Genomic DNA, 17064 nt, shown 5'->3' with positions numbered 1-17064 from the left:
CAGCTGTACGGTGTGTAACACACGGACAACCACTGCGCGGTAGAGGGGTCACCAGGAAGCAGCCCAGGGCCACGGGGGCCTCCAGGTACAGGTGCCCTAGGGCCCAGAGCCCCAAATGGGGGGGGGGAGTACTGCGGGAGCGAGGAGGGGGGCACAGGCTGGGGGAGGGGAGGGGGCTCACCCACGAAGCTGTGTGCCCGCTTCATGTGCAGCTTCATGTTGCTCTTCTGCGTGAAGCCCATGACGCAGTAGTCGCAGCGGTAGGGCCGCTCCCCGGTGTGCTTCTTCATGTGCACCTGCAGCGCGCTCTTCTGGTTGAAGGCCTTCTCGCACAGCGTGCAGTGGAACGGCCGCTCCCCTGCACAGAACCCTGCTCAGCGCGCCTGCGCACACCAGATGGCTCAGAGCCACTCTGCGATCAAACGCACTGTGCAGAACTGGCGGCACGGCTCAGGTGGTGGAGCACCAGCTATGACCAGAGCACTGAGCAAGAGTACGAGACCCCGAGTTCCAGCCTTGCTATGGGGGGGGGGGGGGACACTGACTTTCCAGAGATCCAGAGATGGGCAGTGCTGGAAAGCCATGTGGACACAAGAGCACCCAATCCACTTCATAAAAAGTGCATTTACATCATTTGAAAATGCCCTTGAGAACCTGGCTGAGCCAGGCAGCGCCTGCCTGTGATAATCCTGGCTACCGCGGAGCCTGAGAGCCGAGGCCCTCGGTGTGAGGTCAGCACAGGCGGGAAAGCCCATGAGACTCTCATCTCCACTTAACCACCCAAAGCCGGAGTGGAGGCACGACTCAGAGGCACAGCACCAGCCTTAAGCGCTAACGCTCAGGAACAGCGCCTAGGTCCTGAGTTCAAGCCCCAGGATACACACACACACACACACACACACACACACTATTGTGTGTGTACATATATGTGCATCTTGGTGGGGTTTTTGTTGGTTGTCCTTTTCCTTTTCTGGTGGTTAACTGGAGATAAAAGATTCATGGACTTTCCTGCCTGGGATGGCTTCGAACCTCAGTATTCAGCCTCCAAAAGAGCTAGGATTACAGCCTCGAGCCACCAGTGCCCAGTCTGTAAATCTTTTTAACATTATAAACTCCTTTATCTTTTTGACACTAGAAACCCCTTTGCATTCTAATAAACTTTTCCTAAAGTCATTGCATAATTGATCATAACTTATACTTCCTTGGTTTTTCTACTAGATCATAAAAAGGGCTTATGTCAGCCCATGTAGCTTCCACTTATGTAATGTCCATATATATACATGCAATTGAACACTTAAAATATAATCTTAATTGAAGATCCTAAGCACATATGCCAGATTTTTTAACTGTTATTTAATTGCTGCAAAGAATATGGAAATGAAGTAGAGGTTGCCAAGTTTGCAACCTATGGAGAGGCCTACCATCTGAGGGAGGGGCCTGCTGCCTGTGGGAGGGGCCTACCATCTGAGGGAGGGGCCTGCTGCCTGTGGGAGGGGCCTACCATCTGAGGGAGGGGCCTGCTGCCTGTGAGAGGGGCCTACCATCTGAGGGAGGGGCCTGCTGCCTGTGAGAGGGGCCTACCATCTGAGGGAGGGGCCTACCATCTGAGGGAGGGGCCTGCTGCCTGTGAGAGGGGCCTACCATCTGAGGGAGGGGCCTACCATCTGAGGGAGGGGCCTGCCGTCTGTGAGAGGGGCCTACCATCTGAGGGAGGGGCCTGCCGTCTGTGAGAGGGGCCTACCATCTGAGGGAGGGGCCTGCCGTCTGTGAGAGGGGCCTACCATCTGAGGGAGGGGCCTGCTGCCTGTGGGAGGGGCCTACCATCTGAGGGAGGGGCCTGCTGCCTGTGGGAGGGGCCTACCATCTGAGGGAGGGGCCTGCTGCCTGTGGGAGGGGCCTACCATCTGAGGGAGGGGCCTGCCGTCTGTGAGAGGGGCCTACCATCTGAGGGAGGGGCCTGCTGCCTGTGGGAGGGGCCTACCATCTGAGGGAGGGGCCTGCTGCCTGTGGGAGGGGCCTACCATCTGAGGGAGGGGCCTGCCGTCTGTGAGAGGGGCCTACCATCTGAGGGAGGGGCCTGCCGTCTGTGAGAGGGGCCTACCATCTGAGGGAGGGGCCTGCTGCCTGTGGGAGGGGCCTACCATCTGAGGGAGGGGCCTGCTGCCTGTGGGAGGGGCCACGGGCACAGGGGCTGGGTTCTGCCGACCCTCTCCAGAGCATCCCAGCAGAGGCTGGTCATCTCTGCTCCAGCCAAGGGACCTTGAGCAGGGAATGCAAACAGTCCTGCTGGCCACACTGCTGACGCAGGAAGTGCTGCAAGGAAGCCAGCCATCTCTTAATGCTGCCGACCCTGCTAGTCAGCAGAGGTGAATTCCACTGCCCCTGCCGCCATGCATCCCTTAAATGCTGAGCCAATTTAGTATGACCTAACACAGCTTGAAATGTATGCAATGTCTGGGAGGTCAGAGGGGCAAGAGAGGCCTCAGGGAGGAACAGGGCCAGCCCAGGAGGCGGCTGTGAGCCCCAGGAGAGGAGCAGGCAGGGAATGGGCTCCTCCGCAGCCTGCTGGTCCCTCCTCTCACACCACCTACGGGAGGCCCCACACCCGACAGCCAAGGGCACCTGGCAGTATTTCCACCTCAAACTGCGAACATGGCAGCATGTGATCACAAAGGGGTAACAAGGGAGTGAGGCAGCCCACTCATTAAACAACAGAGTCAAGCCCGACGCTTTCCTCGCGGAGCATCTTCACAAACAGCGTTCAAGGTGGGTGCTAACGGCTCGTGTCTGTAATCCTAACGACTCAGGAGGCTGAGGCCAGCTCGGGTAGAAAAGTTCACTAGACTCCATCTCCAAAATAACCAGTACAAATCAAGGCTGGAGGGAGGCACAACTCAAGCTGTAGAGTCTCAGTTAAGTGAGCAGGACAGGCAAGCACGAGGCCAAGCTCAAACTCCAGTACGGCCAAAGAAGATCGCTAGATTTATGTATGTATATATCGCCCCAGTTTAATGTCCACAATTCGCAGTGCTCTAGAGGATACTGTACACTTGTATGTTGGTCGTTATTACCTCAAACTGTAACTATAGAGCAAAAGAATGGAAAAACCCAGAAACAGGAACCTACATAGTAATTTTTAAAAATGAAATTTCACTATTTAATTGACTAACAGTTTGACTAACAGTGAATACTTGAGAAAGTAGAATGGGAAGATTCACATGTAAACCAAATGTGAGTTGGGGCAGAAATGTGGAGCCTGGCATAGGCCAGAGGGCGGGAGGGAGGGAGGGAGGGAGGGAGGGAGGGAGGGAGGGAGGGAGGGAGGGAGGCACCGTTGGGGCAGGCGTGCGGGCCCCTGTGTGCGAGGCCACGGGGGACAGCTCCGAGAGCGGCGCCCGCCTATGGAGCACTGTGGGGCCCTGACTAAGCTTCCGGTCTAGACCAGAGATGGGCCTTAGCCGTGCTCCTAGCAGCCACGCCCGCGAGTGGCCACCCGTCAATGGACTTCTAGCGTCCACGCTAGGATCTTCACAAGGCCTCATTCTACTCTTCGGGAACACTGCATGTTCTCTCTTTAAACTGTCTCTGACGAAAAGCTCTATGAAGCTACAGTTTGCGTTTGTACTGAATGCTTGGTGGGGGCCAAGAGAAGCCTCCATGCCCAGTGCGTGCACGTCAGTGGGTGGCAGAGACCCTGGGGGAGACGAAGGACCAGAGTGCTGACTTGAGCGGGGTCACAGAGCCTGGAGCGTAACGCCTCCCGGGGAAGGGGTGTGCTCCCACCGGGAGCCGTGCCCGCAGCCCGAGGGGTGCAGCGCCGTGACCCGGCACGTGCACGTGGCCCGTGCTACTTTCTTGCCAATGCTGGTCCGCTCCAAAGCACAACACACGAAGCCTGGCGCGTCTCCTACCTGTGTGAATGCGGCTGTGTCGCTCCAGCTGGCTGGGCTTGGCAAACGCCTTTTCGCACGTGTCACACTTGAACACTCTGGGCTTCTGAGAGCTGAGCGAGGGGCCCGCCTGGTGTGTCAGCATGTGCTCCTGGCGAGACACACAGAAACAGGGGCATCTCAGACGACCACACAACTCCAGGGATTGGCAGTAGCAAAGGGAAGACAAAGCACTCTGAAAGCCACATCAGCGGCCGGGTGAACACCCGGCTGCGTGCCCAGGGCCGGCGGCCCACCGGCCACGACGGGGGGCCAGTCTCACCGAGCACGGCTGATGGCCACGAGGAGCCCCACGAAGCTCTGCTCCAAACCCCCATGCACGGAGGTCCCCCAGACGCCAGGGCCCCAGCCAGCTGTGAAGAGCCCGTAGGCCCTGCTGACAGCCCTGAGGCGGCTGCGGGCCACGGGCTCTCCGATTCTACCCTGACCACTGCACGGCGAAGGGGAAGACGCCAGGAGCGGCGCCCGGAGAGCGCCGGACACAGGGCCCAGGCTGCACACGGCAGCACCGTCACGTTGACAGGTGAGGTGGTGCTCGGAGCTCAGTGTCGGCCACGGGTCTTTTGCAGGATGTGCCTCAATGTGGACCGGTCGGTGTCTTTCTCCGATCTTCCTCGTCGACCCCACCGTGCGACTGAGGACCCTGACCCTCAGCAGGTCCAGGGCGGCCCCCTCCCGCATGCTTTCCTAAGCTGGGGGGGAGGAAGGGGCCCCGAGAGCCCATCCTGCGCGCCGCTCCTCCCTAGCCAGGCAGCCAGGACCCCGCACGCCACCACTAGGTGTGGCTGTGTGCGGCTGCGGCAGCACCGGGTCCTCCCAGGGGGAGGGGGCGTCCCTCCACCCCCAGTCACTTCACCCCACAAGTCCCCACAGCCTCAGCGTTCCCATTTCCATGGCCGGGGCCGAGAAGCAGGGGGCGCTGGCTGCGGGGCGGGGCCTCGGCCGCCCCACGCGTACCTTGAGGTGCGTGGCGCGCTTGAAGGCCTTCCTGCAGACGCGGCAGCCGTGGATGCGCTCCCGGCCGTGGACCTCCTTGCTGTGGTGCATGAGCACGGCGGCCGAGGAGAAGCTGCGCTCGCAGTCCAGGCACTGGTGTGCAGGGCCCTCCTTCTCAGGCTGGCTGCTCGGGGCCAGGGGCGTGGAGACGTCCGTCACCTGCAGAGTTGCGAGTTCTGCGGTCTCCAGCCACAGACAGCACGCCGGCAGCAAGCTCACTGCTGCCCGCTGCCGCTGGCCACCGAGCCGGGGCTGTTCCGACCCAGTCTAGGGGATGTGCTGGCTACAAGCGTGGTAGCGTGGTGCATGGGAAGCCTGGGGCCCGACTAACCAGGTTCGAAGCCAGCTCCACTGCTGCCTTCCTGATCAGCTTACCCATCCCTACCTGCTTCCTCCACGGAGACACAACCAGAAGTCACAGTGCTGCCCACAAAGGGGCTCAGAGCACTCCTGCACACCGCAAGCTTTCCACGGATGCAAACCCCCTCCCCATGCTGACACAACTGCGAGCAATGCCACACAGACAGCAGACAGCCCGATTTGGGCAGCTCAGGGCTGTGGGTCTCTCCATCTGCCAGTCAGATAGCTGCCCCAGCCACGGGGCACGCCAGGCCTCACCGACGGGCCACCAACTGCCGGTGTCCTCAAACACTCTTCCTGACTCGCGGATAATGCTGCCTGGGCCAAGAATGACGCCCCTCCGCCGAGGACGGGCTCCTCAGCCCGAGTTCCTGGTGATCACTTCCCAGGAGACGTGCCCATCTCCAAAGCATGCTCGTTACGATCAACTAGGTCTTGCCCCCCAAATACACAAATACGTGAAGATTCACATGTGTGTACGTGCCAAGAGATAAGAACAAGCAAAGGTGTTACCGAAAATCTGCACAAAGATCTAAATGGAGGCCAGGCACTAGTGGCTCACATCCGTCATCCTAGCTACCCAGGAGGCTGAGATCTGAGGATCATGGTTTAAAGCCAGCCTGGTCCATGGGACTCTTATCTCCAATTTACCAGTTAGCCTAGAAACTGGGTTCAAGCCCCACAACTGACAACCATAAACAAGGTAACTGTCTCTGTGAAGCCAGAGGCCTGGGAAAACAGAAGCTTCTAGAAGATTTACGAGAGCTGCTACATCACTGATGCCATAGCCTAGTGGCAGCCCCACCCCCCAGGCCACGGGCCACGGCCACCCCCGCCAGCCACCCCCGCCCGTACCTGGTAGGCTATCTCCTCACAGGCAGCAGAGGAGGACTGCGGGGTGTGGCTCACCAAGATGACCTGCGGGGAGCCTGACCCGCCTTGGCCCGAGGGATCCGTGAGCAAGGTGGGGAATTGCTGGCCCTGGAAAAAGATGACTTGTTTTAGAAGTTATAGCATTATCCTATCAAGCAGTGGCTTAAAAGATCTTCAGGGGTGCAGTCCTCGGACAGCAAGATTCACAACTCAACCCAGCGACCATAGAAAGATGAAAACCCAGGTCTACTGGGAAACCTGTAGACAAAAGGGCGACGGCAGCATTATTTATAACCACTCTACGTGGAAGCCACCCACACTTCCATCGACTAAAGGATGTGGTGTATGCATAGAAAGGATTATTACTGTGCTATACCCATGTATAGAAATATTATTCAGCGGGGCTGGGAATATGGCCTAGTGGTAGAGAGCTTGCTTCACATGCATGAAAGCCCTGGGTCTGATTCCTCAGCACCACACATACAGAAAAGGCCAGAAGTGGCGCTGTGGCTCAAGTGGCAGAGTGCTAGCCTTGAGCAAAAAAGAAGCCAGGGACAGTGCTCAGGCCCTGAGTTCAAGTCCCAGGACTGGCAAAAACAACAAAAAGAATAAGTATTATTCAGCAATCAATAAAACGCAAAGAAGCACGTCACAATGATATGGATAAATGTGGAAAATACCACGCATGAGGCCAGCCACAGAAGACCACGTGCTGTCTACTCCAGTTACATGAGACGCCAGCACACGCCTGCAGGGACAGAGCGCAGGTGAATGAAGCCAGGTGCGGGAGTCAGAGGGAAGACCTGACCGGACGAGAGTGTGGGCGTGACAGCCAGGGACACCAGGCTGCTCTTCAGGGTGACCCCATGTCCCAGCATTAGATTTCCACTCTCAACTGTTAACAACACTCATCTCAACACCACCCTGTGGGTTGTGGGCCGAGCACCCTTTACGTCCCTGTTGCTTGGCAGTCGGATTGCTTACCTTCTTTTGGCACACACAACACTCAGGGCGGTGGCCTCCTCAGATGTGCGTCTCTGTGAACCACCCCCCCTACGCACAGAGCATGGAGAGGTCAGGTGCACACAGGCTCTGTGTGAGTGTGGCAGCCCTCCGACCTTCCCTCTGAAGGCAGAGAGATGTGTGAGCTGCACACAGCCCTGTCACACTACAGCACGCTAGGATGGGCGCCTGCTACCCGATGGGGAAAGCTCCCTCTCCTCCCTCAGCCCTCCCTCTCCAGCCTTAGCGGCCCGTGTTCCTCTCTGCACTTCACCGAGTCAGGGTGTTCAGCTCCTGTGTATGGAGACAAAGCACAGCATCTATCTCCCCGTGCCCGAGTTGTTCACTCACTGTAACCATCTCCAGCCTACCACGACACCCAGTGGCCGCAGACAGTATTACTTTCTCAGCCACCATAGCCACATGTCAGCCAACAGGTAACCTGACAGAATGAAGTGACATCTTACTGAAGTTCTTATACATACGTGCAGAAGAGCATACTTGTGAAGCGCACATGCAGTTCTACTATGCCACACAGAACTACTGGGCCTTTTTGTTGCAAGCAGCAGGATCGGACATCCGCAGTCCTCAGGAGCCTTGAGAAGGCTCTGGTCACACGACAGACCTTTAATAAGATCTGTCAATTCCTAACGCCTTCCACAATCAAATCCTTATTTTCTATTGGGGCCGCAAAAGCCACAGACGTAGGTCTAAACATCAAGTTTTAAATAAGCTCCACCTGGTCCACTATCTGTAACTATAAGTAGTTCCATTTAAAAAGATTATAAGGACTCATAAAATAGAATTCCCATCATGAATATATAAATCGCTGCCCTTGTACTCAGGATTAATTCTGGACTTAAAAATGTATACATTCCCAATACTTTGGTATGGATTCAATTTTGCCTATAGGGCAGAAACTATGGGGAAATACAACTTAAGTAAACTACTCACAGGGATTTTAGGACCATTTTTCTTTGCTGGGCTTTTTGTGATATGTACCGGTCAGCAAGTCTGCATTATGGCTTTCCTGCCTGTGTGCAACACTTCCACTGCAGAGCAGAGCTAAGTCACGCATCACATCTGCACCTCAGTGCTGATGATTAACATCCAAGAAGCTAATTTATTACTATGACTTCTCTTTTATTTTTCTTGTCAGTCGTGGGGCTTGAACTCAGGGGGCCTGGGCATGGGCAATGTCCCTCAGTGTTCTGGTCTAGGCTAGTGCTCTACCACTTAGGCCGCAGCACAACTCTGGTTTTATGGTGGTTAATTGGAGATAAGAGTCTCATAGACTTTGCTGCCCGGGCTGGCTTTGAACTGAGATCCACAGATCTCAGCCTCCTGAGTAGCTAGAGTCACAGGCTTGAGCCACTGGCGCCTGGCATATGACTATGATTTTTCTCATTAGGCTTTGAAACTTTCTAGTCCTACAGCCTGAGGCAGCATATTTAAAATGTACACACCTTTGATGAAGCCTATCTGGAATTCATCATGGAAACTAAATCATAATCCCATTTGATTTAGTACACCCCCAAATAACACTGTATCTCTTGGTAAGGTTCATCTAAAATATTAAATGCTGTACAGCAGTTAAAAGTTGTGCTTTATGCCGACTGCTGGTGGCTCATGTCTGTAATCCTAGCTACTCAGGAGGCTGAGATCTGAGGATCATGACTTGAAACCAGCCGGGGCACAAAAGTCTGTGGGACTCCTATGTCCAATTAACCACCCCCAAACCCAAAAGTGTTATGGCTCCAAGTGGTAGAGCACTAGCCTTGAGCACAAAAGCTCAGGGACAGTGCTAGGTTCAAGCCCCATGACCAACAACAACAAAAAAATGTGGCTCTGTCAAAATTACTCATAAAAGAAGATGGTCACAATGTGCCACATGACCTTATTTATGCAGAACGTGGAAGAGGTTATCTTGCATGCATAACCAGATGCACCAACATGTCCACCATAGTTCTATTTGAGTTGTGAAAACAATGGTTGGACTTTCGGGTTTTTTTGATGATTTCTATACTGAATAAATGTGTTTTGCTTTGATGTTTCCGCAGGCGCCCGTGGGCCCCTGGACACTCACCTGCGAAGTGATGTTGAGCGTGACTGTGTCCAGGCCTCCTGACAGCATGCCCTGAGTGTCAGCCAGGGTCAGGGTGACGCTCGCGTCCCCCCCCATGCTGGATGAGGACATGACCAGATTCTGGCTGGAGATGGCTGAAGGTGACATTGGTGTGGACGAAGGGATGCTCCCACTTGCAGGATTCAGTTCTATAAAAGAGGCAAGGGAAGGTCAGTGGAGAGAGGCGGAAGCCACGTGCCCAGGGCGTGGGCCGAGCCACGCAGCAGCTCCCGCATCCAACGGCATGGGAAGTGTGCACCTCTACAGGTGGGTACGTGGCGCTCCCCTAGCAAAGTACAGAGAAGGGCCTGCATGGAAGAGGGAGGGCGATGCCCCTGCCACCGCGAAGGGGGCGAAGTCAGACAGCCGCTCCAGGAGAAGAGACGGCCCCGACAGGACGCGCAGTGCAGCAGGGCAACCTGGGAAGCTCGGGTCCTCTGCTCCTGTCGCTGTATTCTCAAAGACAGCTTGTGTGAGCTTTTACACACTCACGTGTCCTACGTGACACAGGGATGTTCTTTCAAAAGGCTAACAAAACCTCTCCCTATTTGCTCTGGCAGTCAGTGCTGAGAGGACAAACCTGTGGCAGGTCAGGCAAGGACAGGCCTCCTCTTCTATGAGGCCAGCCGGCTCCTGGCTCCCTCTGGGCCTTGTGACACAGGGCAGAGGGGACGCAGGGGCGCTGTCCTGTCAAATGGCTTTTCTGCCTGTCTACGGTACTTGAACTTTTCCCACCTGAGTAGGGTTCTGAGTCTTAAGCAGGCAAACATCATGCTGTCCATTGTGTCCTGGTGTGCACGGCGCACACCAGTGACAGTCCTCGATGAACAGAACATGAATAAAAATCAGGAAGCCATTCCTCGCTTTGCTAAACAAGAATAGCAAAATAACCGACTCTGAAAGGCAATTACACACATATGCAACTCTAACCTGGAAGTAACATGAGAAGCCACAGAAATTCCTGCCATTGGATTTCTATACATTTTAGTTTCCCACAAATACTAGGTGCTCAAAGAGCCATGGCTTGGGCAGAGATGGGTGGTGTGGAAAAGAGACCGGAGTGAGACGATCTGCACAGGAAGAGAGAGGGGTCCAGGACGCGACGTACGAACCAGAGATAGTCAGGGTGATCTCCTGGGGAGAGCCTGAGGATGGCGTGGCGGTGGGGCCCGCGGCCTGGGCCAGGACCTGGCTGAGACTTGAGTTGTTGATGGTCAGGGTGATCTCATGGGGGCCCGTGGAGGTGGACACGATGCCTTGTGACGTCATCACCTGAGCCAGGTCCTGGGTCCCTGCTTGTCAGACACAGCAAAGCAAAGCCAAGCTCTAAAACAACACAGTTCTCTTTTATTTGTTTTAGTTATTATTTCAAAAAGATAAAGATTAAAACTAAACTATCAATCATCTTTAACTACTTCATTTAAAAAGAATAGTCCCAGGGGCTGGGAATCTGGCCTAGTGGTAAGGTGCTCGCCTTGTATACATGAAACTCTGGGTTCAATTCCTCAGCACCACATATATAGAAAAGGCCGGAAGTGGCGCTGTGGCTCAAGTGGTAGAGTGCTGGCCTTGAGCAAAAAGAAGCCAGGGACAGCGCTCAGGCCGCGAGATCAAGCCCCAGGACTGGCAAGAGAAAAAAAAAAAATAGTCCCAGCAGGCATGAAGCCCTGGAGTTCACCCCCAGTGCTGCAATAAATGAATGACTAATTAATAACAGAAAGCCTTAGGATGAGAAGGGAAGCCAGCATGAGGAAAGCAAATCTAGGAATGTAGTAATCTACAGACATACTAAATGACTATCTTTAACCAAGACAAACTTAGTTTATTCTTAGAGCTTTAGCTTTACAAAGAAAATGGTATCATTATGTCCTGATCAAATATGCAGTGGTCAGCACAAAGCAATCTCCAACTGCTAGAGTCTATATGAGCGTCCAGCTCTTACCGCTGCTGTTGGTGGTCAGCACAGACTCTTGCTCCGACAGTGGGCCAATGGTCAGATTGGCAGAGGTCACCGTGGGCTGCAAGGACAGGCCTGGGATGGGCTGAATGACCACGCTGGTTGGGACAGTGCTGTCTGGAGTCGTCGGGACAGAGTTGCTCTGTGAGGCCGGGCCTGACTCCCCTGTGAGCGGCTGGCTGAGCAGGCTGCCCTGTTGTAGCGTTTGCTGCAAAAGGCTTGGATCAATCTGAAAAGCAAGAGACATGTGTCACAAAAATGTCCTGCTTCTATGCGACTTAGGCGATACTGAGACAGAAAAATGATGGCAGTTACCATACCTGCAAGGTGATGTTATTGATGCTGGAGGCATCAATTCCTGAAATCTGAACATTTGGTCCAACCAAATTAGCAGCCAGTTGTAACTGGATGCCTTCCAGGGTGGCCAAACTCCCGTCTGTCAGGGACACTGTCAAGTCCCCACCAGCTGGTCACAAGAAAAAGGGAAGGACCGAGTATGAGAAATGCTTTCAAGTCTGAAATTCAGAACTCACTTTTTACATAGAAGCTCACTATTTACATAAACATGCAAGGCTGACGTTATTCTAATACGAACTAGTTAGAGAATACTAGTATCTATGCTATCTGACTGAATCCTAACAAAATAAAACATGGTGAAATAAATCTCTTCCCTTTTACACATACCAGAAAGGTGACTCAAAAGAGCCTACCAGTTAGCCCAAGATTTGAAACAGAGCAACCGGTAAGAAGTGCTACACAACTGTTTTCACGGACTGAGTCAGACTCAAAAGGAAAGGCACGTAGGATGTCCGAACACCGGCAGTATTGCTACCTCTACTTGTAAGTATGCAAATGAGCATAATTCTTTTTAAAGGCTATGGGTCCCCATGACAACTAGATAAGGCACTACAGTAAAATGTATCTGTGTAAGTACAAGCTTTTGGGAATGTCGAGAGAAGTTTAAGAACAAAAACGAATCGAAGTGTTGAGGTCTTAAGAAGTAAATATGTGACAGGAAAAGGAACGGAGAGTGGACGGGACAGGTGACTGTGAGAGGAAACGTGAATTCTTGCTGCTCAAAGTGGTGCTTCCTCTGTTTAGGGACATGCGCGGCCAGTGGCCAGGCCACCCCGATGCGAGGCCTCACCTGACACGGAGGCAGGCAGGATAGCCTGGCCCACCAGCCCCTGCTGGAGCAAACTCTGATCAAACTGCCCCGTCAGCACGGAGTTGTTCATGATGAACACGCTGGGGTCAGGGGAAGAAGAACTAAGGAGGTTCACAGGCTGCAGTCCTTCCGACGGGCTCTGTGGCACCGGCTTCCTGGCTTTCTTCGGGTCTGGCTTGTAATGAAACTGCATGTGGGTCTTCCTTCGTCCTGAAGTGCGGAAGCGCAGCTCGCAGTGCGGGCATTTGAAAGGCTTGGCTCCCGTGTGCAAGCGCATGTGGACCTTCAGGCTTCCCTTCGTGGAGAAGGCATTGCTGCACACGTGGCAGCTGAATAGCTTCTGACCTGTGGAAACCACGGAATGAGTGGGGGCTGGGACTCGGCACTCACAGACGCTCTCGCAGGCGAGTGGAAGTGCAGGAGAGAGGCTCTGGATCACAGCACGACGCCAGCAGCTCTAGAAACTGCAGTGCTGTCGACAACTGTAACTTAGGATTTTCACAGCCCTCTACACTTCAGTGTCCTGAAACCAAAGCACTATTCAAGTACTGCCTAGAGTGTCTGATTTTCACTTGCTGGAGGCGAAGGGTGGGGTGCCGGGGCCCTAATCTTCACTGTCACCATCTCAGTATCCTTTTATTTTCTCCTCTGTCACACAGGAACAACCAGAACACCAACACCGTACTTGGAGCAGGTGTGCAGGAACTGCCCCAGGCTGTGTGTCTACCGCCAGGCATCTTCCTGTTGGGTTCCTCCCATGACTGCCTGTAGCGAGCCCGAGAGGTACGTGTGGAAGATCCTGGGGACAGGAAGGTCTCCTGGCTTCCCTTCTCCTCTACGCCTAGGCAAGGATCGCAGGGGGACTGCACCACTCTGATTCCGCCCTGCTGTGGAGTGACCCCCTGAGCGGAGGAAGGGGTGGCAGCAGCACGGCCGGTCACTTACACAGGTGAGCCCCACCCGCGCAGCTGTGCCAGCCCTCGGGTCCTGAGCTGAGCCGGTATGGAGGGGGCTGCCGACGTGAGAAGTGCTAACCCACCCCACTCACCCTGAGCAAGCTCACTGCATGATACGGGAGACAGACACAAGGAGCCTCACCAAACGGCACGACGGCTGTACAAAGAAGCATCTTTTATTTTTTCATGGTGCTAGTCCTGGGGCTTAACCTTAGGACCTGGGTATTATCCCTCAGCGTGTATTTTTGCTCAAGGCTGACACTCTAGCACTCGAGCCACAGCTCCCCTTCCAGCTTTTTTGCTGGTCAATTAGAGATAAGAGTCTCCTAGACTTTTCTGCCCGGGCTGGCTTCAAACTGCAATCCTCTGATCTCAGCCTCCTAGTAGCTGGGATTATAGATGTGAGCCACCAGTGCTCAACTTACAATCAACAATCTTCTTAAATGTTCCCATGTCTGCTTATACAGTTCTAAACAGCCTATCAGGAAATTATCATAGAACCTTGCATAAATTCCATTTCTGTTTAGAACCCTATGTTAACGACAGTTTGGCCATCTCCACCCTGTGACTGATGGTTATGCTGCCTCTAATCTTTGCTGAGGACTACGTGCCCACCGCATTCTACGCAGTGTGTCTCGCGAGGGAAGTACACAGTCAGCCCTTTTCCCTTCACGGCAGGACCCGACAGCTCAGGAAGCAGCCTGCCTGGCTCGCACATGGAGTCTCTGTCAGAGAGAGGAGAGCCGCTCTCTGATCCCAGCGCCACACTGTGGGGTGGACTCAAGGGCAGAGAACTGCATCTGGATGGGCAACACTGACTCCTAGGTCCTTGGCCAGGAATACACATGGGTGATTCTTCCCTTCGTAAGATTTTCTCCTCACACATTGAGGAGACAGTCCCAGGAGTGCAGCCCAGTGACTGGTGTCAGACATACCGAGTCTCCAGAGTCTATGAAACGGCAGCAGACTGAATCTGACTGAGGTCATGTCTGAGAAGAAAATCTATAAGCCTAAGAAGACAACTTGCAACTGGACTTTTTGAGATCTACTCCCTTTTTCTTAGGTCATTTTGCCTGACAAGAATAAAAAGTCTCCCGTCTATGTTTCTGTAGGTCCTGAATTTTACATTTTGTTCTAAATTTTGACAATATTCAGGCCAAAGTTCTGCTCTGATATAAACACCTGGCACCTGCCCATGCCACCGGGGGTGCTCCTTACCTGTGTGCGTCTTCACGTGGCAATCGAGGGTAGACTTCACTGTGAAACTCTTCCCACACTCATCACACTTATATGGCTTTTCTCCAGTATGGATGCGAACATGCCTGTCCAAAAACCAGTTGTTCTAAGTGATTTGTCTTTTAAACTGCATACAGATTTACAAATTTCACAATTTGAGAACTTAATAAAAATAATCCATTACTAAGTTCTGATTAAATGTGGCCAAATCAAACTTTTAAGCTTCACTACACAAAAATACACCGCACCCCGACTCATGTAACTCCTCTGTGCATCACCTCTACAGTAACAATAAAATGTATATTAAAAAAAAGAGAGGTCTGCCTACCAATAGTCTCGCAAGTAATGGAAATAATATTTGGATCTTTGCCTTAAAAAAAATCTCTCAGTAAATTAATAACACAGGCATATAAAAAGGCTTTTCAAAAAATTCTCTCAAGGGGCTGGGGATATGGCCTAGTGGCAAGAGTGCCTGCCTCGGATACACGAGGCCCTAGGTTCGATTCCCCAGCACCACATATACAGAAAAACGGCCAGAAGCGGCGCTGTGGCTCAGGTGGCAGGGTGCTAGCCTTGAGCGGGAAGAAGCCAGGGACAGTGCTCAGGCCCTGAGTCCAAGGCCCAGGACTGGCCAAAAAAAAAAAAAAAAAATCTCTCAAACTCTAATATTCCCTATCTTCAAATCCTTTCCTGAGACCTTGTCATTCTCCATCGGTAACCTTGTCATTAGAAGTTCCTACCATCAAAGTCCAACAAAAAACCATAAACAAATCTAAGTACAAAAATAACTGTAGGATTTAGGCAGATAGGCCTAATTTCCTTGACAATTAAAGTGTCCTACAAACCAGCAAGAAAGAAGACAACCAGCTCCAGATACACGAAGGGGCAGAGCGCAGTGCACAGTGCACAGTGAGAGGGGACAGTGTGTTGTAGGCAAACATGCTCAGAATCCAAGAGCACGCTGCACAAGGTGCTGGAGGACTCCGGGATGGAAGCGCGGCGCCCAGACCCTTTGGGGATGGCCGGCAGCGGGCTGCGAGCCCAGCCAGAACTCTGAGGACACACCTAAGTGTCTCCTCTACATCACCAGGAGCACTTAATGGCCAGCAGCAGGCCTGGGGACCAAATTCTGGCAAACCCAGCAGCAGAACACTATGCCACCATTAACAAGGAGAAATCAAGTAAGCGTATAGGTGTTGACAAAGATGTCCAGGACTCATTGGTAGGTGAAAATGAAAACCGGAGTTGCAGAACTTCATGTAGGTGGACATGCCCAGGCATTTCTGAGAACACACAGCAGATGGGCAACGGTGATCATCTTTTGGGAGCAGAACATCTTCCGCCCTGGACTGTGACATGTTCTATGATGACCCTGGCTGAGCCTGGATAGGACACAAAGCTGAGGCTACTGGCTTCTCAGCGGCGCACTCTGGCCTGCAGTCTGGCAGGGGTCTGCAGTCTGCAGGCTCAGAGCTGTCTCCACTCCTCCTTACTGGCCTCTGTGCCCAACACAACTGTCCCATCCATGCTCCCTGCTAACTCCAGCCAGGACAGAGCCCTCCCTGTTGGTCAGTTCATAGGCCAGATCAGCTTCTGGCTGGGCTGGACCACAAGCACAAAGCATCCAACACTTCATGAGTAACCCCACCGCAAGTCCTCTCTGTAGTTTAGCATCCGATTGTCTTATTAGCTGACCTCAGATCATACCATCAGCTCCTGGCTTCCTATCCTGCCCTGTCGCGTGTCTCTCTCTCAGGCCTCCCACGTCCACACCTTCTGCCTTGCGCCTGGCTCTGCTGACCGCACCCTCCTGGCTGCTCACACTCCCCTGGGGGCTGCCCCCTCCAACACCTCCCTCAGCCTCCACTGCCTGTCTCCACCTCCTGGGACACAGGGCACGAGGAAAGCTCCCCGTCTGGTTCCGGAGCATTCTGTCTGTCATTAGTCATCTTAAGGCTGGCACAGTTCTTCTGTCTGTTAAGATGCTGGGCTATAATCCCAGCTGCTGGGGGCGGATCTAGATGGCAGTTTAGAAGCACCAGTCATTCTTACCTCATAACACAATATGGTCTCAGATGAGACCAGCTCTTAAACCAAAAGAGAAGAGAATATAAGGATTAACAATGGAGCTGACAAGGAGCAAGAGAGTTGTGAGAAACAAAACAGTTGCTAGCTCCATCTCAGGGAGCAAAGCTAAGCGTCCCCTGGCTGTACATGGAAGCGCGTGCTAACAGCGTGAGGGAATGGCTAGCCGGGCCTCCGCCCGTGGCGGACACAGGGCCGAGCTCCTCCTCCTAGCACCACGCGTCTCTTGCCTCCGTGTCCCGACGCACGTGGACCCTCGACCCTCTGAGCAGCCACCCCTAAGGGCGCAGCACCCGTCTTCCTCAACACAACAATCAGCTTTCACTTTCTTCACCACCATAAACACACACACAAAA

At 53.4% G+C, this 17064-nt stretch overlaps 1 protein-coding gene across 3 annotated transcripts in view; it reads right to left on the bottom strand.

Annotated features, from left to right (window-relative positions):
- Window positions 1-17064, bottom strand: part of Znf236 (zinc finger protein 236) — a 70102-nt gene that overhangs the window by 3059 nt on the left and 49979 nt on the right. For 2 of the 3 annotated variants that reach the window (XR_007213358.1, XM_048363130.1), the window contains exons 21-30: window positions 14606-14709; window positions 12411-12776; window positions 11584-11729; window positions 11249-11492; window positions 10419-10601; window positions 9268-9455; window positions 6162-6287; window positions 4908-5105; window positions 3912-4041; window positions 182-358 (exon numbers count right to left, since the gene is read on the bottom strand). Coding sequence is in view for 2 of the 3 variants with exons in the window: in XM_048363130.1 (XP_048219087.1) it covers window positions 182-358; window positions 3912-4041; window positions 4908-5105; window positions 6162-6287; window positions 9268-9455; window positions 10419-10601; window positions 11249-11492; window positions 11584-11729; window positions 12411-12776; window positions 14606-14709 (1862 nt within the window). In the remaining variant the exon portion in view is untranslated. The remainder of the gene's footprint in view (window positions 1-181; window positions 359-3911; window positions 4042-4907; window positions 5106-6161; window positions 6288-9267; window positions 9456-10418; window positions 10602-11248; window positions 11493-11583; window positions 11730-12410; window positions 12777-14605; window positions 14710-17064) is intronic. The other variant, XM_048363131.1, reaches the window with a different exon arrangement.

Source organism: Perognathus longimembris, chromosome 15, assembly GCF_023159225.1.
Source record: "Perognathus longimembris pacificus isolate PPM17 chromosome 15, ASM2315922v1, whole genome shotgun sequence".
NCBI classification, from domain to species: domain Eukaryota; kingdom Metazoa; phylum Chordata; class Mammalia; order Rodentia; family Heteromyidae; genus Perognathus; species Perognathus longimembris.
The sequence above is the reverse complement of the archived record's forward strand: the minus strand, read 5'-3'. Positions and strand labels throughout refer to the sequence as shown.